Source organism: Candoia aspera, chromosome 8 (genome assembly GCF_035149785.1).
Source record: "Candoia aspera isolate rCanAsp1 chromosome 8, rCanAsp1.hap2, whole genome shotgun sequence".
NCBI classification, from domain to species: domain Eukaryota; kingdom Metazoa; phylum Chordata; class Lepidosauria; order Squamata; family Boidae; genus Candoia; species Candoia aspera.
This window is the reverse complement of record NC_086160.1, coordinates 70,094,346-70,119,429: the sequence shown is the minus strand read 5'-3', so window position 1 is coordinate 70,119,429 and position 25,084 is coordinate 70,094,346. Positions and strand designations below refer to the sequence as shown.

The window sequence follows — 25,084 nt, the reverse complement described above, 5'->3', positions numbered from 1 at the left end:
CTTGCAACTCATCTACTGCAACAGCAACTCAACCCTACTTGTGGTAAAACTAGGTAAGAACACTCACCTCAAATTTGAGTAAGTGCAAATGCAAGTGAGAATGTCAGATCTATTTTCTCTGAAAAGATAGGAAGCTAGCAAGCTAATAACCGGCCTAGGGATTAGGGAAGGGTGAGAAAGAGCTAATTGTTTTATTGCAGCTGAAATGTTGTGTAATAATCTAACTTAGGTAACACACACATACACATATGTGAATATGTTTATCAGAGTCAGGGAGGGCACCCTAGTCTTTATTAGAAAAAGATTATTAAAAAATACAGAAATAATGTCAAATTAAAATTTCTTTAACATTGACCTATCTAAAGGCTGAATTTGTCACTTCAAACAGGACTGATAAGTAAGACAGTACTGGATTTTCTGAAAGGTCTGGACTCTTAGTAGAGTAGTAGGTGGGAATGCTTGGCTACCACACTTAGAAAGAGATCCCTAGTCATGGGCAATTTCCATTTGTCTCTGACTGAGAAGCCCAGTGGTGGTCAAGATGAGTTAAATTCCCTACATGGTCTTGAATTCTAGGCAAGCATGTTTGGTCTTCCACCACCTACTAAGCAAAATACCACCCTTTGCTTCTAGCTGGGTTTCTACAGACTCTTCTCCTTCAGCAAATCCATTTCCTTATTCTATGATCTGAACTCTATATTCTAGGAACCCATGAAAGAACTGATTCTGCCAGACTATCATTTTATGTCAGACTCCACCAAGAAACTATTTGTTTCCTCCATGTCAAAGCCCCTTGCTTTTAGCTCACCAATGTCAACCCTGACTTCAGCCTCCAAGCACCACATGCTCTCTCTGTTCACACCCCCTTATTTGGTCTTGCCTAAGAGGCTTTCCAGAAATCAAAATCTGGCAACCTAATGATCAAAGCTAAACATTAAGATACTAAGGAGAAATTTCCCAGCAAGTATTGATAATTGATTACATTTTTAATATCTAGGTGTCTTCATGTTTTGGAAGTGTTTGTTTCTGTTTACATGTTTCCTGTGCATCTTATTTAACGAAATGATCCCTTCCCCGCTGTTCTATTTTACAAGCACAGCATGTGAGGTTAAGTGCCATGCGGTTCATTTATTCTTTATCCTCTGATAAATCACCACTTTATAATCAATCTGCAGTTTCTAAGTACGACAAGCAAGACATTGAATGCTAGCCAAAGATAAATTCTGATGGCAGTTATAATTTATGAAGCAAACAGGTGTCTGTGTGTATTACTTAGTTATTTTTAATTAACAGTCTGAAAAATATCAATATACTTTGGAATACAGCAATGGGAACAGGAATTCACATTGATTCTCTCTAGGTTATCTCAGCAAAGTGAAACAGATGCAACTACTATAGTTTATAAACATCAGAGGAATAAACGGTGAATTTCAATAAAGTAGAACCCCACATTTTTACTACTATAGCACTTAAAAAGCCTTCTAAACATCTTAAATGCCTGGACATTTTGCACTGAAATAAAAGGATTCAGTCCCTGGCTGCAGATTTCCTGTGTTTACAGCAATAATTATATTATTTTTCCTAAACCTCCAGAAGTGATAGAACATAACTTTCATAATCCTATCTGCTTGTCTGGAGATGGTGGAGTTGCAATCTATCAAATGCAGAGGATGCAAAATTGGGGAAGTCTGAACATATTACACACAGAGCATAAAATTGGTTGTACATTGTCGTAAGTTCCACCACAAAGAATGAATTCAATTTAAGTCCACTAACTTATCAGTTTAGATATATATATAAAATGAACATGTACCTGAATATAAAACATGTAAAAAGGTAAAGGTAAAGGTTTCCCTCGACGTAAAGTCCAGTCGTGTCCGACTCTAGGGGGCGGTGCTCATCTCCGTTTCTAAGCCTTGGAGCCGGCGTTGTCCGTAGACACTTCCGGGTCATGTGGCCAGCATGACGACTCGGAACGCCGTTACCTTCCCGCCAAAGCGGTACCTATTGATCTACTCACATTTGCATGTTTTCGAACTGCTAGGTGAGCAGGAGCTGGGACGAGCAACGGGAGCTCACCCCGCCGCGCGGTTTCGAACCGCCGACCTTCCGATCGGCAAGCTCAGCAGCACAGCGGTTTAATCCGCAGCGCCACCACGTCCCACACAAAAAAAACATGTACATGAATATAAAAAACATTCATAATCTCTCTCTCCATATATTCCATGTCCTGGACCTGGCACCAGGAGTCTATGTAATCTGATAGTTTTTGTTGTATAGCTGGTTCTGGCACAGACAGAGAGTTACCCATCATAATATTGAAGAACCACCACCCAACGTAGGTGGACTTCAACTTCAAGATATCTTAGCAATCGCTATATTGGTTGGAGTATTCTAGGAGCTGAAGTCCACACTCGGAGCACACAAGTGAGAAACCTAAGTTAGATGTTTCAGAAATGATGAAAGGGACTTAAGCCTGGTGTCATGTTCATCGTTCCAATGGTTTGAATACATCGTAACGTTTCACATGTCACTCTCCTGTTCCGTGTCTGTCATTTGCGGGGAGGGGAATTTCAGCCGTGCCAGGCTGTAATCTCCTTGCTGTTCTGCAGGAATGTATGTTTGGGTTATGACATGTCTTCAAGGTTACTTTCCCAGGCCGATGTGTGACGGTTGCCAACACCTGGGAGGGGGTGGTTGCTATGGTGGGGCGAGGGGCGGGATTGGGTTTGAAGCGAGGGTATTTAGTTTGTATTTGGCGCGCTTTGCTCATTCTCAGCTTTCTTCGTACTTTGCATACTATTCATTCAATAAATTAGTTTTCTCTAGTAACTACTGATGAGACTCCTTTTATTGGAATAGGCAATCATTACACCTGGGCTGAAATGTAGCTTCACCTTCAACGAATCTCTTAAGACGAATTTCTACACAAGTATTTGCATGCGAAAAGTATTTTGTTACCTAGAAATAGCAAGATTTATTTAAGACAGTTGACTCAGTGTAGTCAGATTGTGTGAAGAAAAGAATGGGGGGCGGGTTCATAATCAGGTAGAAAATATTCAGTGCTATCAAGTGATATGATTATTATATGCTTAAGGTATGGAGTATCCATAAACTGCTTAACCTAAATGCAGTTTAGCAATGGAAGGAAATTTATTGAAGGAACATACAATCACAGAAAACAAGGAGGAGAAAAGTGCATTTCCAGCAACTTAAGTTTAGACGACTAGTGTTGTTTATTTGTTTTTTGGTTAATAAGGCCTCACTAGAATATATATTAACTCAGATCCTAGTTACTGTCTTACTATGCTGATGACTCTTTTATTTCTCAATTCAGTCCACTATTTTGGTATGACGTACATGCAGCCAGTTCCCATTAGAATTGCACAGTCATTAAAAAGGGCAGAAAATTCAGTTTCTTTATGGGACATGAACAGGACCCCTCAACTCTTAACCAGAGAACAGACAGAAGATTAAAATCAGTACTTTAATCACCAGAGTGATTCAATCATTACTTAATCATTACTTAATCACCAGAGAATTAAGTCAGTACTTAATTCAGTTTTCTGTACTTGGTTTTCTCTACCAGCAGCATGGCTGGGAATTTTGGGAGTTGAAGTTGAGAAAAGCCATTACTGGAGCTGAAGTTGGGCTAGAATATTTTATATGGTATGAAAGATCAGATGGAATGAGATCATACGATGAGCATCACGTACTACTGCATGTCTTCTGTGTTCCATAGTGCCAGATTAGGAATTCTTTTAAAATTGATGCTTATTGATCTCAAAGGACCCAAAAGATGGCCAACTCTATCCCAAGTTGAAATCTGAGCCTTAATTTAATTGTACTGTATTGTGTTGTATTCAAAATCTAAATTTTAAGTCAGACGTCAATCATTTTTCACTCTAGTTAACTTTACCTTGTTCCACAGTACATAACTTTTGCAAAGCAGTTACATGACAACAGGAAGCAGCAAATATTTTAGAAATCCAGATACGAGTGCCTCTCTCTTTTCCACATTCAAGAAAGCTGAATGTGATTATTCCATTGCTACACTTTATATTTATATATACTGTATATATGGGGGAGGGGGGAGGGAGAGAGAGAACGAGCATATCACATAAAACTGTTGAAGGTAAACATGTCCCATGGCCAAATTATTTCTATGGTGTATTTGTGGCACCTTCTCCACATTTTTTGGATTACAATTCTCATGAAAACTAGCCAGTAGGATTTATGTTGACACAGTCTAAGAATTATGGGGGTCAAACCCATCTAAAGGACTCAATTCAGAAAGAATGGCTCATTAACCATTCAAATTTCTGCCCTTTTGAATTACAAGTTGAGCTACCTTAGAGGTCAATGAGATACAAACATTTGAAGCAACACAGCAGGACCTCCGTCCCCCAAAATATACAAGTTAATTATCAGAGCTACTCTCTACCCTGATAACTCTTCCCTGAAAAGTATGAAAAGCTTTATATTGAAACCATCTAGACTTATTTGCGAAATCCCTCTGAACTTCAAAGAAGCCTCACTAATGAGTTTTGTTTCAGATCAAGATGCATTTTAAAAGTTATTGATCATTTTAAACTTTGAACTTTGTATATACAGTATGTTCGTATGTATGTGGTATTAGGAAGACAAAGGGGGAGAGAGAAGATCTAAAACTACCATACTTTCTCAGCAGAGCCTGCTGAAATTAGAATTAACAGGAGAGAGAGAACGGTTAATGGTTTAGACCAGCACAGTAAATTATAAATAGAAATGCACGTCACCAATACAATAAAAATCATTAAAAGTGCATCTAAACATAACTCGTCAATATCAATAATCAACTGAATAAACAGCTACAGCTAAAATAGATGATCAACAGAGCCAGATGAGAAATACCTAAAAGCTACTTAAAGCAAGGCTGCAGTGGAACAGTATTTAGTGATGTTCAGCGAAAGAGAGTCAGATTGATCTGACAGTAACAGCCGGAGGTAAAAAAGTCAAAGTGAGAATTAACAGGAAAAGGAGGTGACGTGTCAATCTACTGAAAGGATGGGGGGCCTGGGAAGAAATTTGCAACTGTTAATGCTTTTGCCAATGACAGTCTATAGATGTTCAACCCAAAAGCCACCAAAAAAAAAAAAATTCACTGCTGAAAACTAACTATATAAACTAGCTATGCATATCATCTTAAGCCAAAACCAAGCAAACCAACTACTGTAATGGCTTCTTAAGATGACAACTAGCAACGGCTGAGGTCTCTTTCCTTCCAAATCCTTCTTGTCCTCACATTCTTATTCTTCTGCATCATAGACACTCCTGGTACCTCTTAATAAGAGGTCACTGATGGCCAGAAACGTGAAGCTTACCTGCTCCTTGTCCGGTTTGTCAGAGATGTCATTCAAACTAGAGGAAGTCAGGTTTCTGGGTGTCAAGGCTGGACTACCTGCAAGTACAAGTTCCAAACCAGTTAACACATCACTTGTAATACACCAAGGACAGAAGGACTCAAGGCTATAACAAGACCTGGCCAAGATAACTTGCCAATTACACATACCCTGTTTGGAAACCTAGGGGTAAAGAAGCCCTGGAGTCAAGCTTGACTCTTGGTGACTACATGGAAACAACCATGGAACCTTCTTGGCAGTAACATGGAAGTGACTTCTCCTGCCTTGTTCCAGGATTTTTTAATTTCCCAGCTCTGGGGTTTCCAGGTGATCTTCCAACCAAAACCTAACCAGGCCTAGCTTAGCTTCAGAGTTCAGACAAAGTGGGCCACATGTTGACAATTTAACCTACTGTATATAGTTTTAATATTAACATAATTTCTAATCAGCTAGAAGATACAAGAGGACAACTATCTCCTATAGCAGTTACTAAAATCATGCAAAAACAATAAAGACTCTTATGGCACATTAAAGACTGCAGCTTTATTATTTATCCTTTATGGTTCCCTTAGATTCTTGTTTTTGCCGCAAAAGCCTACTCTTCTTGTAACTAAAGCCACTGCAGAATAAGCATACATGGATGTCTTCAACATCATTCCTTCATGCTCTGCAGGCCATGAAAGGCCACAGTTGCAAAAGAGGGCTACTCCCTTCCTTTCCAGATCATGGACTTCCTGAAAGCACCCCAAGAATACTGTGTAGAATCTGGATGTGCAATAATGTGGACTTTGAAGGTTCTTAGACACATGGCCAAAGCTATATTCATCCTGGGTTAGTTGACCAGGAAAACACCCCAAGTTTACAGAGCATGTAAAGAATTGAATGATATCATGGCATAACAACCTTGCCCTCTCCCTCTGTCATTGTGAAATTTGGACAACATAACCATACAAGATATGCAGAACTTTTGCATCCTTGAGTATAAAATTTCCCTTAACTTGTAGAAGGAGCAGTTATTAGTTTCTGAAATAACTAAACACATAACAAGGATGGAGATTAATCTCCTTCAATTAATCTAAAATGGCAGAAGGACTTAGTAAAAATAGGGTGCCATCTGAGCATGTCCACCCAAGAGTAAACATGTCCCATAGGAGTACATATTAAAAGCAGATAGAAGCGCAAACTAATGTACATTCCAACAGTAATTGCCACTATTTTAGACAAAGAGAATTTTTTTTCAGTAGTCCTAGATTCATAATGATTGCTGAAATTCCATGCAATATTATTCAAAAGAAGCAAATGAATTGCAGGTACTTTCCCCAGCATGGAGATTTAACATTTAAGGCCATAGGATTCAGTTCTCATAGCAACGTTATCAGTGCATATCGACCCAACCAGGTAAACCAGACCAGGAATCAACTCCCCAGGAAGGCTAAAATTACTTTTATTGAGAGTGGCTATAATAACAGAATCATGCAAGTCTGACTGTGCTGTCCTCTCCTTCTTATACTCACTCAAATTAGGGAGGTGTCTGAGCCACTTACACATACTTTCTGCTTGTTTGGGATGTAAGATACGTTCTTCTCATCGCTTTGGTGATGGATCTCACTTATCTCTGTTAAGGTCATCTTCCCTATTTTCCACAGTGCATGATGTAACGAAGAGTTTTATTTTTCAGTTGGGTTATTACTGAGCTTGATGCTGACTTGATGCTGAGAGGGAGTGACTAGCCCAAGTTCACCCAGATGGCTTCCATGTCCAAGGGAAGACTAGAACCTGAGTTTTCCTGCTCTTTTTCCCGAGCCTTAACCACTATACCACCCAGACTATCTCATTTATCCCTTCCATAGAGGGAGAAATTTTAAAAGGCTATTTGTGCCCAGTTCTGGTTTCCACCTACAAACTGTCCTCCGACGTAACATTTTGGTTTAGCTAATGGCACAGACACAACCCACAACAGGAAGTTCACAAACCTAGAGAGTCCTCTGCTGATGTGACATCACAGGACTGGCTGGCTGGAGAATTCTGGGAACTGAAGTCCACACGTCTTAAAATTGCCAAGGTTGGGAAATGGTCTAGGCTCAGGGATGCCCACTTTCAGTCCACAACTACCTTTGAGTCACTTAAAATAAGATTATGTGAACTGTATAGGCAAGAGAAGCCAGTTACAGCATGAAAATCTCCTGATTGGTTTGTGGACTTGGAAAGTTCCCATTCAAACCCATTTCAGTCGTGACTGGGGAAGTTTAACTACACACACACACACACACGCACGCATGCCAGTCATTCCAAGGACAGATAAACTAGAACTATCACATGTCTCACATGACATAGACTACCACCACCACCACCACAAAAGTAAATAATATCCAAGCAAGGTTGCTGAGTTCAACTCTGCACCATTGAGCAGGGGGGAAAACAAGCTTTCTATCCCAATTTTGCACCAACCTGCACCAAATGGGGTTAGAGGGCAATTTCTAATGCAGTTTGAGGAGCAACTTCCCATTTGGTACCTCCTAGATGTGCTAAACTGCACCGCCACCCACCTTAGTGAATACAGCCAATAGGAATTGCATGATGGGAGTTGCAATCCATATCTGGGGCACACTAGATGAGGAAGGCTATGTGGTTAAGGTGCTGGGCTAGAAACCAGGAGACTGTGAGTTCTAGTCCCGCCTTAGGCACGAAAGCCGGCTGGGTGACCTTGGGTCAGTCCCCCTCTCTCAGCCCAACCCACCTCACAGGGTTGCTGTTGTGGGGAAAATAGGAGGAGGAAGATTAGGTATGTTCACCACTTTAAGTTATTTATAAAAATAATAAAGGCAGGATATAAGACCAGAGGGCTCCATTTCAGGATCCTTGTGGTCAGTGGCTTGACATGGAAGCAGCTATGGGCAAAAATCCCCAATGGGCCCATTTGGAACATCAACATCCCACCGAATAATTGTCATGGGAGATCTCAGCAATCTTGAAAATCCATTTAGCAGCAGGCAAACTAAGCCACCATGATAATGTCCCCTACTTTTTTCTCCCCTCTGAAAATGCCCCTGTGGTCTGCATAGGCACAGAAGTATTAATGGCAATGCAAATTATTCATGAAGCCGGGGTCTTTATTTTGTAGAATGCTAATTTCATGTGCAAGAAGCAGCAAGGAATCTTTTGGTGAGCATGCTATCATCCACAAGCAACACAGTGAGCACCCAGGAATAGAGGCAGCAGTGTGGCAACCAGGTTAACAGATCGGTGTGCTTATCTTACTGCCACGCAAGGAGGCTGTATTACATACCCCTCCTGCATTCTGCATTTTAAGACTTGGGCATCACACGGTAGCCCCTTAAATTTGATTCTAGTCTCTGCCTGTGCAGTTCGAGGTTAAACCTCAGAGTTCCTGGTAGGAAGAACTGGGCAACTCCTCTAGAAAAGCATGTATTTGGGACCTGTCTTCTCCTGGTCCCTGGACTAGACACCACTCCAGTCCACAACCTCTCACCATCCACTTACTTAGCCATCCCACGCTGGGGCTGCGCTGTATTCCGATTTCATCATCCAGTGTGCGGGTTGCTAGGCAGGGCACAGAACTCTCAAGTGGGTAGCGAGCTTTAGTGTTGCAAGCAGAAGGCAGAGCGGCGGCCAAGAGCAGCAGCAAGGTGAGAAGGAGACAACAGTATTAGGAAGGAGAGAAAGAAGAGCCACCTTCCCCAATGCGGGAGCTTCCAGATTTGTTGGCACTACGAATGCCAGAACTGATTGGGAATTTGGGGGATGAGGGTCCCAAATACATCTGGAGGGTCTCAGGTTGAGGGTGGCTATGCAGAAACAAGAGAATTAAGACAGGAAAGCCTTCAGGCCCTTGGGTTAAGACGGCATAGAGAACAACATGCAACTGTCCATTCATTAGAAATTACTCAGCTAGTATATTTGCCAATGCCTTTGCGGTGGACAGCTAGAAAGTGCACTGCATACATTTTGGGCATCTGGTCATTTGCAGCTTTGAGACCTGTTCTTTGTGAGTTTCTGCATTGGCACATTGTAGAGTAGAGTAGAGTAGAGTAGAGTAGAGTAGAGTAGAGTAGAGTAGAGTAGAGTAGAGTAGAGTAGAGTAGAGTAGAGTAGATGCAGGGTTGCAAAGAAAACCATACACATTGCAGATAAAGAATACAAGAAACTAAGCTGGAATTCAGCAACTATTCATAAGATTTTGCTCTTTAACTTAATGGCCTATTCATATGACTTTTTTTTTGTCAGCCAGCCAGTAGAAATACAGTAGAAATACGGAAATTCAGTAACTTTGGCCTTGAGCCTAGGGTGCAAAGTCCCATGGCTGTCTGCATGATACTGTTCCATTTACTCTACAATTTCACCTCATTTCTGAACTGGAGCAGCTTCCCCCAAATTTCAGGTGTGCTGAGACCAGAAGCCCCAGAACAGCAGGGTTTCCTATCTCCAGTGATAAAGCAACAATGATCACCCTTAAATCAAGTGAGGAAAAACTGAAGTCTCTTTCCTAGGCTATGAAACCTTTTTGACATTTTAACATAGTAATTACAGCAGCTGAAAAATTAGCAGATACCTAAGTTCTGGACAGAAACAATGAGCTATATTTTGGGGACTGGCTCGCTAAACCAATAAGCAAAATTAGTTATTTGGCATTTAAGTGCCCACAGCATTCCAGAAACAAGTAATAACTATAAATACCAATGTTCCTACAAGATGAAGTCAATGTCCCCAAAGTTTGATTATGTGGGTCTATGTATTCCTAAGAATCCCAGGAAAAGAAGTAGACTTGTAATACGTAATATCCTTTCCCAACCTGCTGCCCTCTAGATATTTGGTACTTCACCTGTCTGAATTCCCAGGCCTCATGGCCAACTAAATTCTCAGAATTAGGGTGCCAAAACATTGGGTGGAAGAATGCCATCCACAGTATCATGTTCATAACACCTGACCTGTAAAACACCTGACATTTGGATTACATTCAGTTATAAGCTTAAATCAAGCCATTTTAGATGGCACAATAGAGCTGATTGTCTTTTTCAAAACACGTTCAGGTTTTTAAAAAAATCAAGATGATGGTGATGATGATTTCATGTTTCATGAAGCCATCAGGGTCAATGTAATACTGCTTGAGGGCTGCATTTACTCTCTAGGCTGAATATTAACTTTCCCTACCTAATGAGATCTAAATAACGACATGGACAACTGAATTCTGAAATCTAAGATGCTATTACGTAAAATTTCTCAACACAACCTGTTGGTTTTATTCTTGAAAGGATGCCTAAATTACTGAAATAAATGCAAAAACTTTCACACAAATTGTTCTATAACTCATCATAGAAGATATTACAGCCAAAAACAGAGTTTGGCCCAAATTTTGCAGGTTGTTGTTGGATTCTAACACATGCTGTGAAATGGCCTACATGAGAAGTTTACGCAGAAAACCCGTTTGTACCTGAACATTTGGAAACTAGTTATTCGTGTTATTCAAGCACATAAAAACGTGTTCCATTTCAAAGAACTTAAAATAATGTGATAATGACTCATTAGCTTGCTCGTTCTACCTGTCAACCCCCTCCTTTTCTCCTTTCTCGCCTTAGTTTTCAAGTTCCATATTATTTAACTATTTAAAATAGGTGGAACAACATTTCAAGAATAAAATCCCATTGACCTGCCTCAAAGAATCCAACTTACTGACAATAGCAACCTTCCTGATACATTTTTAACAACCTCCAGTTTAAATAAGTAATCATGATAAATAAATGATAAATTCTTTGTTTTCAAGCTGTTGTTTTAGCCTAAAGAATCGAAATAGGATCACTAGGTTTCTTGTTTCTAGCTTGGCTACTGGTTTCCCTTTAAAGCTTGTTACTACCTTCTCTTATTTCATTAAGCATAGATGGCATTTAGGAACCTATAATCTTATATTTAAGTAACTATTTCATTCACCCTTGAATCACAGCATTATTTTTTCTTCTTCTACAGCCTTGTCACTTTTAATTCTCACCTGTTTTTCTCTTTGGTTTGCTCATACCCTAGTTCTGCAGCACTTACGTTAGGGGGAAAAAATCTTTTGAAAAGTGCAATTCTGATTTATTTTTGACAAAAGAATCAAATTAGAGGTGTATAGCATTTGAGAGAAAATGACATTTTCTTTTAAGTGACAAAATGCTATTACTGTCCTCATTACAATTTTCATCTTGCAAAGGTGACACAGTACTCCTTTCTGGATTAAGTTTGTGAGGCTTTAACCATCTTTCCCATTGAAAGAACCGTTTTAGGGGGGGAAATGTACAGTTGTACTTAATCTTCAAACTGCATCTAATCTCCAGGTCCTGGGAAAATTTGAAAGTTCAGGAATTTCTAGTATGTTCTGCTTGGTTCTATACCTTATGGGACAAACATCTGTCCTGTCATTTTTTTACCATTCTGATCTACATTTGGAGAATTAGTTCCCCATAATTATATTTTTGGAGAAAAGAGAGACTTTCAAATCAGTTTCATCAAGCAACTGCCCTGCCTTAAATATGGCATTTTACAAGAGATCCTGATGGTGTTGCCTTTTGAAGGTAACCCTTGCATTTCCTTTGTTTTGTTGTTTTCCTGACCACATTAAAAAGAAATAAGGGAAGGCAGAATAGCTATGCAACGTCTTGCAAGCGGTATCATGACGTCTGGATAGCACCATGAATCTTCCATTCTGGTTCATTAGGTTCTAAGCTGCAGTTGAACAGAACGTGCATCAAACAGGATACAATACAAAGGGTCATTCATGGCAGACTGAGCCAAGCCAAGACTGTAGAGATCATCCAGTTCTCCATTCAAGCCGCTCCCAGCAAGTCTTTTTCTGAACAGCATTAGCCTCCTCTAGATGACTAGCCGGCACAACTGAACACAGCCAGATAATTCAACAAAAGTCCTATTTGGAGAAGTGAATATTTGCAATCAGAATTTAGACCCACAGTAAACCTCCCTGAATGCATTCCTAACTCTAAATGCCTCCATCTCAGTCTGGTCCATCTACGTGCAGCCACTTAGCAGACTGCTTGCATCAGTTTAGACTGCTGTAACTTGCTGTACATGGGGCTGCCCTCGAAGACCACCCAAAAACTTCAGCTGGTCCAAAATGCCAAGGTGCGCACAATGAGTGGTTGGTCTTGGTGCTGCTATGTTACACATTGTCGTAGGAGCTGCACTGGCTACCGGTAGGTTTCCAAGTGCCATCCAAGGTGCTCATCCCTACCTGTAAAGCCCTGCGTGGCTCAGGGCCTGGGTATCTTAGGAAGTACTTTCCCCAGTAGTTTTTGCCAGTCCTATCTGGCCAACTGCTGTGCCTGCTGTGGATCCCACCTACCAGAAGGGAGGACAATGGCAAATATTCCCCCCTCTTCTGGAACAGCTTGCTCCTGAAGTGTGTACAGCCCCTATCTTCACAGCCTCCCAGAAGCTGGTGAAGGCATGGCTCTTCCAGAGAGCCTTTGGGGACCAGCCTATTGTAATGCCACTTATTTTTATTGTAATGCCACTTAATTTTATGATGTTTACCTTTAGTTATTTTAATCCTAATTTAATTCTTGATTTGATTAATTCTTGATCTGTCTAGAGCAGGGTTTCTCAACCAGGGTTCTGTGGCACCCTAGGGTTTTGCAAGAGGTCACTAGGGGTTCTTGGGAGATCACAATTTATTTAAAACATTATTTCAAATTTGGGCAACTTCACATTAAAGAGGTAGGTTTCATTTTTTATTCACCTCTGTATGCCATTTGGTGATAAACTGAGGGTCCTCAAAGATTTTTAACCAACCTTCCTCAACCTGGTACACTTCAGTGTCCAAGCTGACTGGGAATTATGGAAGTTGAATTTGAACGCATCTGGAAGGCACCAAGCTAGGTAGGGTTGTAAAGTCTGCTTTACTTTGCTATAACTGTGTTTGTTTTGCCATTTCTATTAACTTTCTGTTTTAGTTAGCTTTCTCCAATGTTGACCATGGCCAAAGAGCAAGGAAAATCCTTCCAACAGTTGCTACTATGACCTCTGTTAAAGTCACTTTTCACATGACATTCAAAAAGTTTACTTGTCTCTGTCATACATTTCTTTCTAGTGCATCCGTAGGACGACATCATTAAACTGATTCTATTTTCAATCATTACGTAAGAGCCAACTTTCATTAGCTGACCAAAGGTTGCAAGACTTTCTTGTTCTCATACCATGCAAAACTGAGATTTTGACTCTCAGAAATGAAATCAGAAATCCCATTAGACTGTGGGCATTAGAAACATTATTTTTCATGTCACGCTAGAAAAGGTTAGTTGCTCTGTAAGGCTGGGAAGAAACGATTACAGGGAATAATGCACGCATTGACACAGACTTCGATCCAGGAACCAGAAGATGGGCAAGGATGAAGGAGAAGGAAACAGTCAGTAACAGGTGAGCATCATGCCCAAGAAGTGCTTCAAGGGGATGGCAGTGTGGCAACAAGTGATCATAGAGTCCAGTCCTGATCAGCAGCACCTGGAAATAGTGGCTGGATAGCCATGGAAAATGTGCATATACTGGACTTTCAGATTCACACAATGGTGATTGGCCTGTATATGAAAGTATTAATCACCATGGCAAGTGATGCTGCCAAAGTAGGATAGGCAAAATGGCATTACCTCCCCAACCAAGGTTAACGTAAGTAACCATGGTGCATTGCACAGTCATGAGACTGGTCCCAGGAGCACTGATCAGTTGGAAAGACAGTTGTACTGCTCATATGCAAAAACTATGGCCACATGAAATTTCCAGTATCCTCAATGGTGGCAGAACTAGTAATTCTTAGCTGGCAGAACATAACTCTCTTTCCCATAGTTGAGATACTATGTAGTTCCATATCTGTAGTAGATCCTTCAGGACACTGTTAAATTTCTTCCAAGCTCACACAGCAGCTTACAGTTTATTCTAACAAGAAACTTAAAGAACATAATACACAGAATGGGGTGTCTTCTTAAACTCCTGAAAACCCCGATAAAACATCACACAAACCCATGTTACTCACAATGGGCAGTGAGGGCTGTAGCCCTTTCCAGTTGGTGACTGGTTTTTCATTGGCAATTTAACTGAATATTGCATTAGTCCAAATTCTTCTTGGAGTTTTGTATTTATTCACTGGACTGCATTGAATTCTGCTTTTAACATAAAGCTTCTTGGAGAGTAAGGGCAGGAACTAGGGAGTTCCTTTTTAACTAGGCAGCACAGAAAATGACCATGTGCTGGATGGCACTGTGTGCCTGGTAAAATAAATAAATAATCAGGCTTCCTTCCCAGTTTAATATGGAAAGAATATAGTTGAATCCTACATGCTTCTTCAAGGCCAATAGACATTTTCAACTCACAGAAGTCCACAGATTTCCAGCAGAATCCAGGAAGCCCATCTCCTGAGTCAAATCACTGGACTACCTTAGTATTCTTAGTCCTGACTGTCCCCTCTCTCCAGGGTTTCAGATCGAAATTTTTGCTAGCCATACATCAACATTCCATCAGTTGAGTCTGAGGCTTTATAATACAAAAGCTTTTTTGTTGTTGTTATGGTTTGTATACACAAGGATGTTCCTGGACCATTAGATTTGTGGTTGATACAGTTTGTGCCTGCACAAACAAATGTAAATAGTTGGTAAAGCATCTAAGTCACGCTTCAGATTAGCCTAAACCCTATGCGTACCTTGACATATTTGAGGGCATGAAATTACGTGTTCCCTGATTGGCCAACTGCACAATTGAGGCACAGAAGGCTAGTCTTGTTTTGGAAGGAAATGGTACTTTGGAACGGGAAAATCTGCCGTCAAAACATTTATTGTGCTGGAGTTCAACAAGGCAAATCATCAGAAGTGCAAAAACCAATTTCCACATTCAACAGGATTACACAGTAATGCGTGTTTCAGACTATCCCGCCAAAGGATGCAGGCATGCAGGTGGGAATAACAATTCTGTAGTTCATACAAAACCATGAAGGTGAGTTGAGAAGTCTTCTCCATACAGTGGTACCATCTCAGTAAATTCTCAACCATTCTTCTGGCTTCCACCATGTACATAAACTATTGGCTCCATTTACTTCCCAGGCCATCAACTTTGTATCTCTTTTTTACCATGGATAAAGCCCCAAAGAACTTCATTGTGAAAGGGAACATCTTACAACTGTATTAAGAGCTAATCAAATCTGTGTATCACATTATCACGTCAATTAATTAATTAATTAAATAATTAAATAACAGCCACCTCCATTTTTGTTATTTTTATCTGTTAAATACATTTTTCTCTCCTTCACAGAGAATTAACCATTGCTAATCCCTACATAACTCATGCATATTAAAAATGTGTGATGCCCCTTTACCATGTTTCAAGAGATTTCAGAACAAAAGGAAAGATGTTGATTTCTTTATCGTTTTGTTTCTGGAACTTTAGGACGTTCTACACCCATTGTACAAACTTTTATCTGTGAGAACTCTTTATTCAAACCCATTAATGACCAGGTTCTCAGAACGGTAATCTTCCATTACTGCTTCTTTTGGTCACCAGCCTATTTTCACTGGGATTACTGATGCTGTCAAAAGCTCACACACATACCCACACAGACAATTCTAACCTCCCATAGCTGAAAACTGCCTACTTAACTTCAGAAGATGTGTAATGTATTTGTAACAGTAGAAGATTTTTTCAAAAGTCAAAAGCAGTGCTACTCCATCGTGCTGTAAGCTCCACCCTTTATGAATGAGCATGCACCACAGGGACAAAATGGCAGCACAGCACAACACTGCCGTTGTCATTCTTCCCTGCAGATGCTGCTACATTCCAGCAATGCCCAAGGCTAATTAAAATAAAACACACACACCACATTTCCCAGGTTGCAGCAGAGACATGGTTAGAGCAATGCGCCACAGCATTATAAGCCTTCAGAATCCATAACTGATGCATTAGTCAGTATGGTCTGCTAATCTACTCATGGATTAGATCTGTTGCCATGAGCTGAGAGTGGAGTTAGTTTTCAGTGGGACTCTAAGGGAAGGCCACAGCCCACTGGCCTCTGCATTACCATTATCAGGGTTGGTTAACATCCTACTTGCACTGGAGACAGTCTTTCCAATGTCGGCCAACGAACGCAGGTTGGATTTTTTGGTTTGATGCCGATGCTTCCTGAGCAGCGTGTAGATGACTTTGTCCTTCATATCTTGCTTTAGCAGTCCAGTGTCAATCTGATTGTCAACAACCATCTCTGTGATGTGAAAAGAGGCAATCAAGTGGATGAAGGGAGCCAAGAAAAGGTGAAAGTTGGTTGGAAGTTGATTGCTAGGTTTGCAACATGCAAACAGATAGGGGAAATTTCCCTGGCTGGGTACTTTGGATTGCAAACCACCATCCCACTAGCCCCGTGCCATTATTTCCAGCCAGAAACGGCCAGGCTTGCTAACAATAATATTGGTTACAGTTCAATATGTGTAATTAGTCCTCCACACAAGTGTATTTTAAATTACTTATTTCATTTTAATTAACTTGAAATTATGTGTTTTCTTTTGTCCTTTTATAAAGGAACCAGGAAAGGATAACCACCAACCCCTCAGCTCAAAGAGTGCATGCAGGTCACGTTACCACAATGTAAATCTGTTGACAGTTGACTGTGCAAACCACACCTTTTCTTCAGGTATGGAAATTCAGCTACCACAAAGTTGGAACTATCACTGCATCCACCAGATTTGTAACTGGCCCAGTAACACTGTCATGCAGTAATATTCCTCTGCATCTTTCAACATCTTGCCTCTTGCAAGCGCTCTCAAGAGGCTCAATCAAATCAAACTGAGAATTTAATTTATTCTATCTAATTTATGTATTTATAACTTGTGTTATACAACTCTTCATTCATATTCCCAGGGCAATTTACAAGAGAAATAAAACAACTGACATAAACATACCAGACCAACTGTAATACACTTTAGGTGATATAATTCCCCCAAACCAGCCATTAACATTAAAAAAAGCAAATACCAGAATATCATTTGGACATTTTGTTCTATAGTTACAGCAGCTGGTTGATTCTTTTCTGCTCTGATACCCATAAACTGACATTACTAATTTAATACTACTGTTTGTCTTAGATTCCTCAGGGTTTTCAGCATGCAGACACACTTGGTTTTACTTCTTTTGTTATTCCATTCCAACTTTTCCCCTACTTCCCTCTTTTAATAGATTCCAGGTTTTAATTTGACAAATAGCAGTAAGTACAGATTGACCGGAAGCAACAATTACACCTTCTTGCCTTTTTGTTTGTTTTCTTTACCTGTGGAACCAGCTGTAAACAATGGACATTAACGTGTATAACCCTACAAATAAGAATGTGAGATGAAGTCCAATTATCTTTCTTGTATAAGAGTGAGGTATTTATAAAATTGTATTAAGAGTGAGCCATTCATAAAATTGGAGAACAAAATATGGCTTTTCTTGAATAGAGAGGAATGCAAAACTGTCTTGCAAATCCACTGAATTTGGTGGGACTTCAATAAACCATCAAGAGTGCTAGAGAGCCTCAAACTCTGACTTGAGTTTAGTTTCTTTCAGTTCCCATGGATGATCCCTCTTGGCGGACCATCTAAACATACTGAACAATGAGGAGAGAAACCTAGCCTTTCATTCTCAAATCCAACATCACATTCAACAGGCCCCTGAATGGGCCTTCTTTGACAAGACTCACCTACAACTTGAGGGAGTGATGAGGCCTCCAGATCCAGCAGAATAGAGCCTTTCTCTATACATGTCCTCAGTTCAAACAAACTGTGAAGGGATAACGTGGCAACATGGGGCTTGCTCCATCTCTCTCCTCCTTGTTCCACTTTCTCTTCAAATTTTATCCACCTGTAACAAGCAAAAGAGTTCATGAGGCTGAACTTATCTAAATGTTGTTTTCAGCCTCTTGCAAATCTGATAAAGTGAGACTAGGCTGACAGAACAGATGCAAACATACCAGAGCAAGATTTAAGGCCACTTCTTTGTTTTCATTTTCTGTTTATTTATTTAATCACATTTGTATAACTGCCCATCTCACACAGTGACTCTGGACAGCAAACATAATAATAATCAAAAGTATATAAAACCATTAAAACCACCAATTTAAATTAAAATAAAAGCAAATTAAAAGCAAACAAATAAATGTAATTAGGATTTTCAATAAATAAGCAATAAATTTACTTAGCATTTGGAGTCAAAGCAACGTAAGTATCTAAGGTTTGTTTGTTTTACTATTATACTTAGTTATAGACTCAGTCCAAGTGTACACTTTGCACTAAGCCTGTAAAAGGGTTTCTTTAACTTTGGCTTATCAAGTTCAGTGAATCCAGCTACTGCAGTTTGTAAATGGTTATGTACAAACTAGGTCAAAAGGACTTCTTCAATAACCTATTGATTTAAAAACCATGAGTTAATGCAATATGTGATTCTACCCAGGTGTGAAACCAATTATGAAAAAAACATGGCTTGCAAACCTAATTCAAACCACAGTTTCCAGTTCCAATCTAACCATTAGCTTCAAACCTTGAGTTGTCCATTCTGATGTCATGCTGAACTGCATGGCATCTAGGCATTTCACATTCCCATTTAATCTCCCTTCAAACCAGTGTTAACCTAATGCAGAAGATAAATCTTGCAGGTACCAGATTTCCACCATAGTGGGAGACACTTAATGTTATATACCTCCTATATAACATAGGAGTCCCATCTGGTCAAGAATTTACGATATGTGCATGTAGTTACAAAATAGTCAGTAAGCCTGGAAAAATGTTTTGCATAGAACAGCATTTGCCCTTTAATCTTCAATTAACACAAAAACCCCCCACCAGTTTCTTTTTTCCCCCATTCATCTTAACAAGCTTTTCTTGAATCATTATAGCAACCAAGAGAAACATCAGGAAACATTCCTGTCTGTCCTTTCACTTGATACGGTCTTCTTGTCTGTAGATTAAAGACAGATTCTATTCTGGAATTATATTGTAGGTCACAATAAGGAAACTGTCAGCACATGAGTTTTGGAGGATTATCCATTGCTAACTAAGTTTCACTCAATCCATTGTTGGTTCTTCACAGGAAACACTGACCTCTAACTAACCACAAAGTCTGGGTTCCCATAATATTAGAATGTGGCGATATCATGTGAACACACCCATTGCATAGGACAGCTTCTTAAAATGAGCAGGAGATGACTAGCCAAGGAAAGTATCATCGTATATCAAGGTAGAAACAAATTATATTGACTGTGTCACCCAACCTTTGGAAGACACAATGCTTTGGGCAGTATAAGAACATTCCACACCCTGTCTTAGTGATTATATTCTCTTAAGTTACAAAACAGTAGCAGAGTTGCTTATGTGGTTGCACAAGGCCTATCTCCAAATCCACATGAGCCTCATCAGTCAAGCTGTGGTAAGAGCCAGCGTAACAAAAGAAGTTCTCCAACTGTCCTTGCTCCTTAGATTGTTTAATCTTCAAGTGACATAGCTTAACAACATGTATTGCTTTGTTGACGAAGAGCTCTTTGTAGTTAAGGTTTCATCTAGTTACCAGCCCACCAGGGAAAGCTTTGCAAACAGTTTTCCAAAAGAACAAATCTACACATACCAGAGCAGCAGCTAAGCGCTAACCTTTTTACTTGCCGTAATAGAATGAGATAAATCACATCTGTGCAGCATTAGGAAAAATATCTGAGTTAAGAGACTGCATTCACATATCAAACTAACAAATGACAGATTTAACCACGGTTTGCTGAGTAAGTCAAAACTGGCTGGATTCACATATTGTGTTGTAATCCACAGCCACATGGCATAGTTTATAAACGACAGTAAGTAAAAAGCAAAAGTAAGTATGAAGCCTGGCAAATGGGGGAGGGGTCTGACTCCCATTTAATTAAAGCAATAAAGCAAGTCTTCCCCTCGCCTGTCTAAAGAGCCTCTCGCAATAATGTGACCCCCAGATGAGTGGGTTTCAACTGTCAGGGTTCTCAGCTTTTCCCATGTTGGCTGCGGAATTGACATCTCAAAGGCATCTCAGTTGTGCTATGCAGAACGTTGCTACGTCCCCCTTTTTTGTACTTACAGGTAAACAAGAGGGGACAATCTGAATTGGGTTTTATTCCATCTTACTAGCCAGACTCAGATTATGCACCTGAACCGACCATTTACCTATGAATCAAACTGGATTCTCTCACCACTACCACCATCCAAATTTCAGGTACAGACTAAGGAGCCCAAGAAGCAAATCTCTTTCTCATGCTAAGGAAATAAGAACAGACCTAGTCGCACAATACACACTAAAAGCGACACTATGCCATTTCACTCTGAAATGCAAGAAAGGAAAATCAAAATGAATTCGACAGGGCTGGAAGGCGAGCTTGACTTAAGTACTGAAAGCAAATTCTTTGGCTAATGTATGCTCAGAGACACCCCTGTTTCTTAATTCTTTGCCATTACTTTGCAACTGATTCTGAACTATGGAGTTTGTTTACTAACAGAACCCCCCCCCACAAAATCCATCCTCCAAACTCACTCCTGATTTAAGTCAAATGTTCAGTATCACGATCAGCCTGTATCACGTTTGTACTATTTCACACTGCATGTGGAAGGCAACATGTTACTCTCCTCCACGTGAAAAACACCTCTTCCTTCTCTGAGTCTGTGTCATGAGCACTGATGGTGAGCAGGAGGGGGCCCCTATCCAGGGGGGAAAACGCACGCGTAGTAGCGAGGGATTGAGCAGTCATTCGAAGAGACACAGAACGGACCCACCTTGACTTTTGGGTTTTATCTGTATGGGTTTTCTCATGCTTCTTCAGTTTGGTAGGATTTTCTGTCTAATGTAGCAGTAATAAAACACTAGAGACCTATTCCTCACGTTGGCGTGGTTCCTGCTTGTTAGGACAGTCTGCCCTACTTGATTGCAGGGACTGCTTGTCTGTGCTGTGCTCACCTAGTTCATGTGACAAAGTCATCCATGCACAATGCAACAAGGGCTTACTTTTCAGCTGCCATGTCACAGAGTCTGACGCTATTTGACGGCTAAGAGTGACTGGCCCAAAGCTGCTGCATCATCATCATCCCAGCTTCTAATCCAGCAATTTAACCAGTAAACTGGCTCTTGAAAAATACTTCCTTCCACAGACAAAAATAGAACAACAATGGAAAAGACTCTAAAAGTCCTCTCATGATTTAAATCATGCCATTCCAACCATTTGAAAGGAACACATAGCAAAATAGAATACAGCCCAGTTGTGAACATATGCTTTTGAACGTTGCTCTGATTTATTTATTTGGAGTGGTTATATTTTCCTAACAGTTCCAGGAAGCTAGCCAAAAGTACAAAAGCAAAAAAATCAAGCACATTTTGCAACCTCACCAATGAAAAGAATCGGACAACAGCACTGGGCCGTCTGGACAAGGAGGCTAATCTGTCTTCTGTAAATCAGCTTCTTCCTAACTCTGCCCCTTCCAGGATATTTTCAGCGTAATTCCGCATATATACAAAGCGTTGACACACTGCCAACCGGCAGAAGCCAGATTCAAATCATAACTCAGTACGGCTGAAATATGTTTCAGTGGACCATACGTAGTTGTGGAACTGGGTACAAGCCAAAATGCCAAGCTGCAGCTCATCAAAATTATGGAAATGGACAGCGTTGTGCTGCTGTACCTGAAGCATTTAAGATAATCAAAAGAACAGCCTGGCTGAAATATCTATCTTGTCCATTTCTGGAAAGTCCACTCTGTTTCCTTCAAACGATTTCCATGACCTCCTCTGATTAGGGAATGTCAGCACCCAGACTGGGAAGTAAATGCCTTGCACTGCACAGATTATTAGTAGCTCCACGCATTCCAGTATGCCTAAGTTGCCAGGTTCTTGCATTTCCAGTTTTTACGAAAAGACCAGGGATCAAGTGATGTGAACAACATCTGCTATAGAAGTTATAGATCTTGCACTAGATGGACAAGCCTAGATGGGCAAAGTTTAACTTCCTACAGAACAGCATTCCAGGTTTCCTGGGCAAATTGAACCTAACTTGCAAATGCTGGCATGCAGCCAATATTTAAAATCCGCTTGAATCCAAACATTTCATCTTACTCAGGTAAGAAAGTGACCCAGATTGCAAGAACGATCTTCCATTCACTGCCACTGTAATTCCACAGTTTGCCATCACATTTTGGCAATTGGGGGGGGGAGGAAGGGGGGCAGCTTCAACGGCTGGGAAAAAATGGGCTAAGATACCTGTCATTCAAGGTGAACATATTTATTATGGGATGGTCACCCTACACAAGTATATGAAATTAACTAAAGGGAGACTTGCCTTACCCAGTGGTAGCAAGGAATGCTGAGAACTGAAATTTAGCCGTAACGTTTGAAGAGGACTGGACAGAGGAAGATTGCTACAGTGGATGAACACCGCAATCTCAGATGCCACAGTGAGAATAGAGAGATGGTCTCTTCGTAATCTGAGTCAATTTTACATACAGGTAGTCCTCACTTAACAACCATTCATTTAGTGATGGTTTGGACTTACAATGGTGCTGGAAAAAATGACTTATGAACATTGCAGCATCCCCACAGTCACATGATCACAATTTGGGTGCTTGGCAACCGGTTCGCATTTATGATCGGCACAGCATCCCGTGGTCATGTGATAGCCATTGCCTACCTTCCCAGCTGACTTCTGGCAAGCAAAATCAATGGGGAACTGTGTGGTTCGCTTAACGAACATGTGGTTTGCTTAAAGCCCATAGTGATTTGCTTAATGACCATTGCAAAAAAGGTCATAAAATTGGGTCAGATTCACTTAATGACCGCTTCACTTAGCAACCAAAATTCCAGGCCCAGTTGTGGCTGTTAAGTAAGAACTACCTGTATATCCAAAAGTTGGGTAACTACTTTTTTAGGATCAATTAATAGGTAATAAAAGAGTAAACAAGCACTTCTATTCTCTATCACATTTCTACATGTAATATGGCTTTTTAAAAAGGTTCACCTGAAAATTCCTGCTGAAAGGCTGAAATATTCCAAACATATTTTCTTACACTCTTCCATATTTATTTTATTTAAACAAGTTTTGTTTGTTATGTGCCATTTCTAAATGCATTGTATTATATTGCAGATACATGCAATTTAAATGCATTTTAACTCCAGGTCTGTTAACAACAAAGCCCCTCTCATATGTGATTTGATCACTGAGGAGGGGGTACACCTGGCGTGAATTACCAAAACCTGGCTTGGCCCTGAAGGGGGGGTGCCCCTTTCGGAAATGTGCCTGGCCAGGTTTACAGTATGGCGCCAGCCAAGACCCCAGGGCAGGGGAGGAGGGGTGGCAGTTGTCATCCGAGAGTCTCTGGTGGCCATCAGGGTCCTGCTCCACAAGTGGCCGGCTGTGAGACCCTGTTCTTCAAGTTGGGTTCCCGAGAACAGTTGGGAGTGTTGCTGCTGTACCAGCCTCCCTGCTGCGTAGCAACCTCCCCACCCAAGCTGCTGGAGGCCATCTCAGGGTTGGCAGTGAGTTCCCCAGGCTTATGATTTTGGGGGACTTCAATCTGCCATCCCTGGGGCATGCCTTGGAGGCGGCTCAGGAGTTCATGGCCACCATGACAGCCATGGGCCTGTCTCAGATTATTTGAGACCTGACTTGAGATAGTGGCCTCACCCTGGACTTGGTTTTCTTGTCAGAGCAGTGGCAATGTGATCTGAGGGTAGAGTTACAGCTGTCCCCTTTGTCATGGTCAGGTCACACCCTCGTGGCCCTGAGATTCTCTTATGCCACCCCCCTCCTCAGGGAGGCTGGACCCATTCGATTGGTCCACCCCCGGTGACTGATGGACCCAGTAGGGTTTCAGAGGGAGGTGGGGGTTATACCCGATGATCTGCTGCATGGTCCAGTGGAGATCCTAGCCGCCGCCTGGAATAGAGAGGCGGCTGGGGCCTTGGACAGGATCGCGCCTGTGCAACCTCTCTTACCTCATCGTACCCGATGCTCCCTGTGGTTTACGGAGGAGCTGAGGGTTCTGAAGAGGATTAAGAGATGTCTAGAGCACCACTGGAGGAAATCAAAGACCAAACCTGGCCCTATTTAAAATCACTCGATCCCTTTTGGGGACGGTGGGCCAGGTGACCCACCTACAGGGCCGTGCAGAGGAGTTTTCAAAGCATCTGCAGGATAAAATCGCTCGGATCCGCTCTACACTAGACTCCAAGTGTGAGGCATGGTCCGTGGAGATACCAAGGGAGCGGATTTACCTAGTTATCTGGGAACAGTTTGATCCTGTTGGATCCGAGGAAATGGACAGGATCCTCCGGACAGTAAACGCCACCATGTGCCAGCTAGACCCATGTCCCTCCTGGATGGTGAAAGCTGCTCGGGAGGTGACATGTGGATGGGTCCAGGTGATGGTTAATACATCCTTGAGAGAGGGGTTGTTTCCATCTGTCTTTAAGGAGGTGTTGATACAGCCCCTCCTCAAGAAATCATCGCTGGACCCTACTATACTGGACAATTTTCGTCCAGTCTCCCACCTCCCCTTCTTGGGGAAAGTGGTTGAGAAAGAGGTGGTGTTACAGTTCCAGAGGGTTCTGAATGAAATGGATTATCTAGACCCCTTTCAGTCAGGATTCAGGCCTGGATATGGGACGGAAACGGCATTGGTCGCACTTATGGATTATCTCTG

At 41.1% G+C, this 25,084-nt stretch overlaps 1 protein-coding gene across 3 annotated transcripts in view; it reads right to left on the bottom strand.

Annotated features, from left to right (window-relative positions):
- SLC4A4 (solute carrier family 4 member 4) overlaps positions 1 to 25,084 on the bottom strand; it is a 170,849-nt gene that overhangs the window by 58,686 nt on the left and 87,079 nt on the right. For 2 of the 3 annotated variants that reach the window (XM_063309922.1, XM_063309920.1), the window contains exons 5-7: positions 18,094 to 18,254; positions 16,444 to 16,623; positions 5,364 to 5,440 (exon numbers count right to left, since the gene is read on the bottom strand). In XM_063309922.1, coding sequence (XP_063165992.1) covers positions 5,364 to 5,440; positions 16,444 to 16,623; positions 18,094 to 18,254 — 418 coding nt within the window. The remainder of the gene's footprint in view (positions 1 to 5,363; positions 5,441 to 16,443; positions 16,624 to 18,093; positions 18,255 to 25,084) is intronic. The other variant, XM_063309921.1, reaches the window with a different exon arrangement.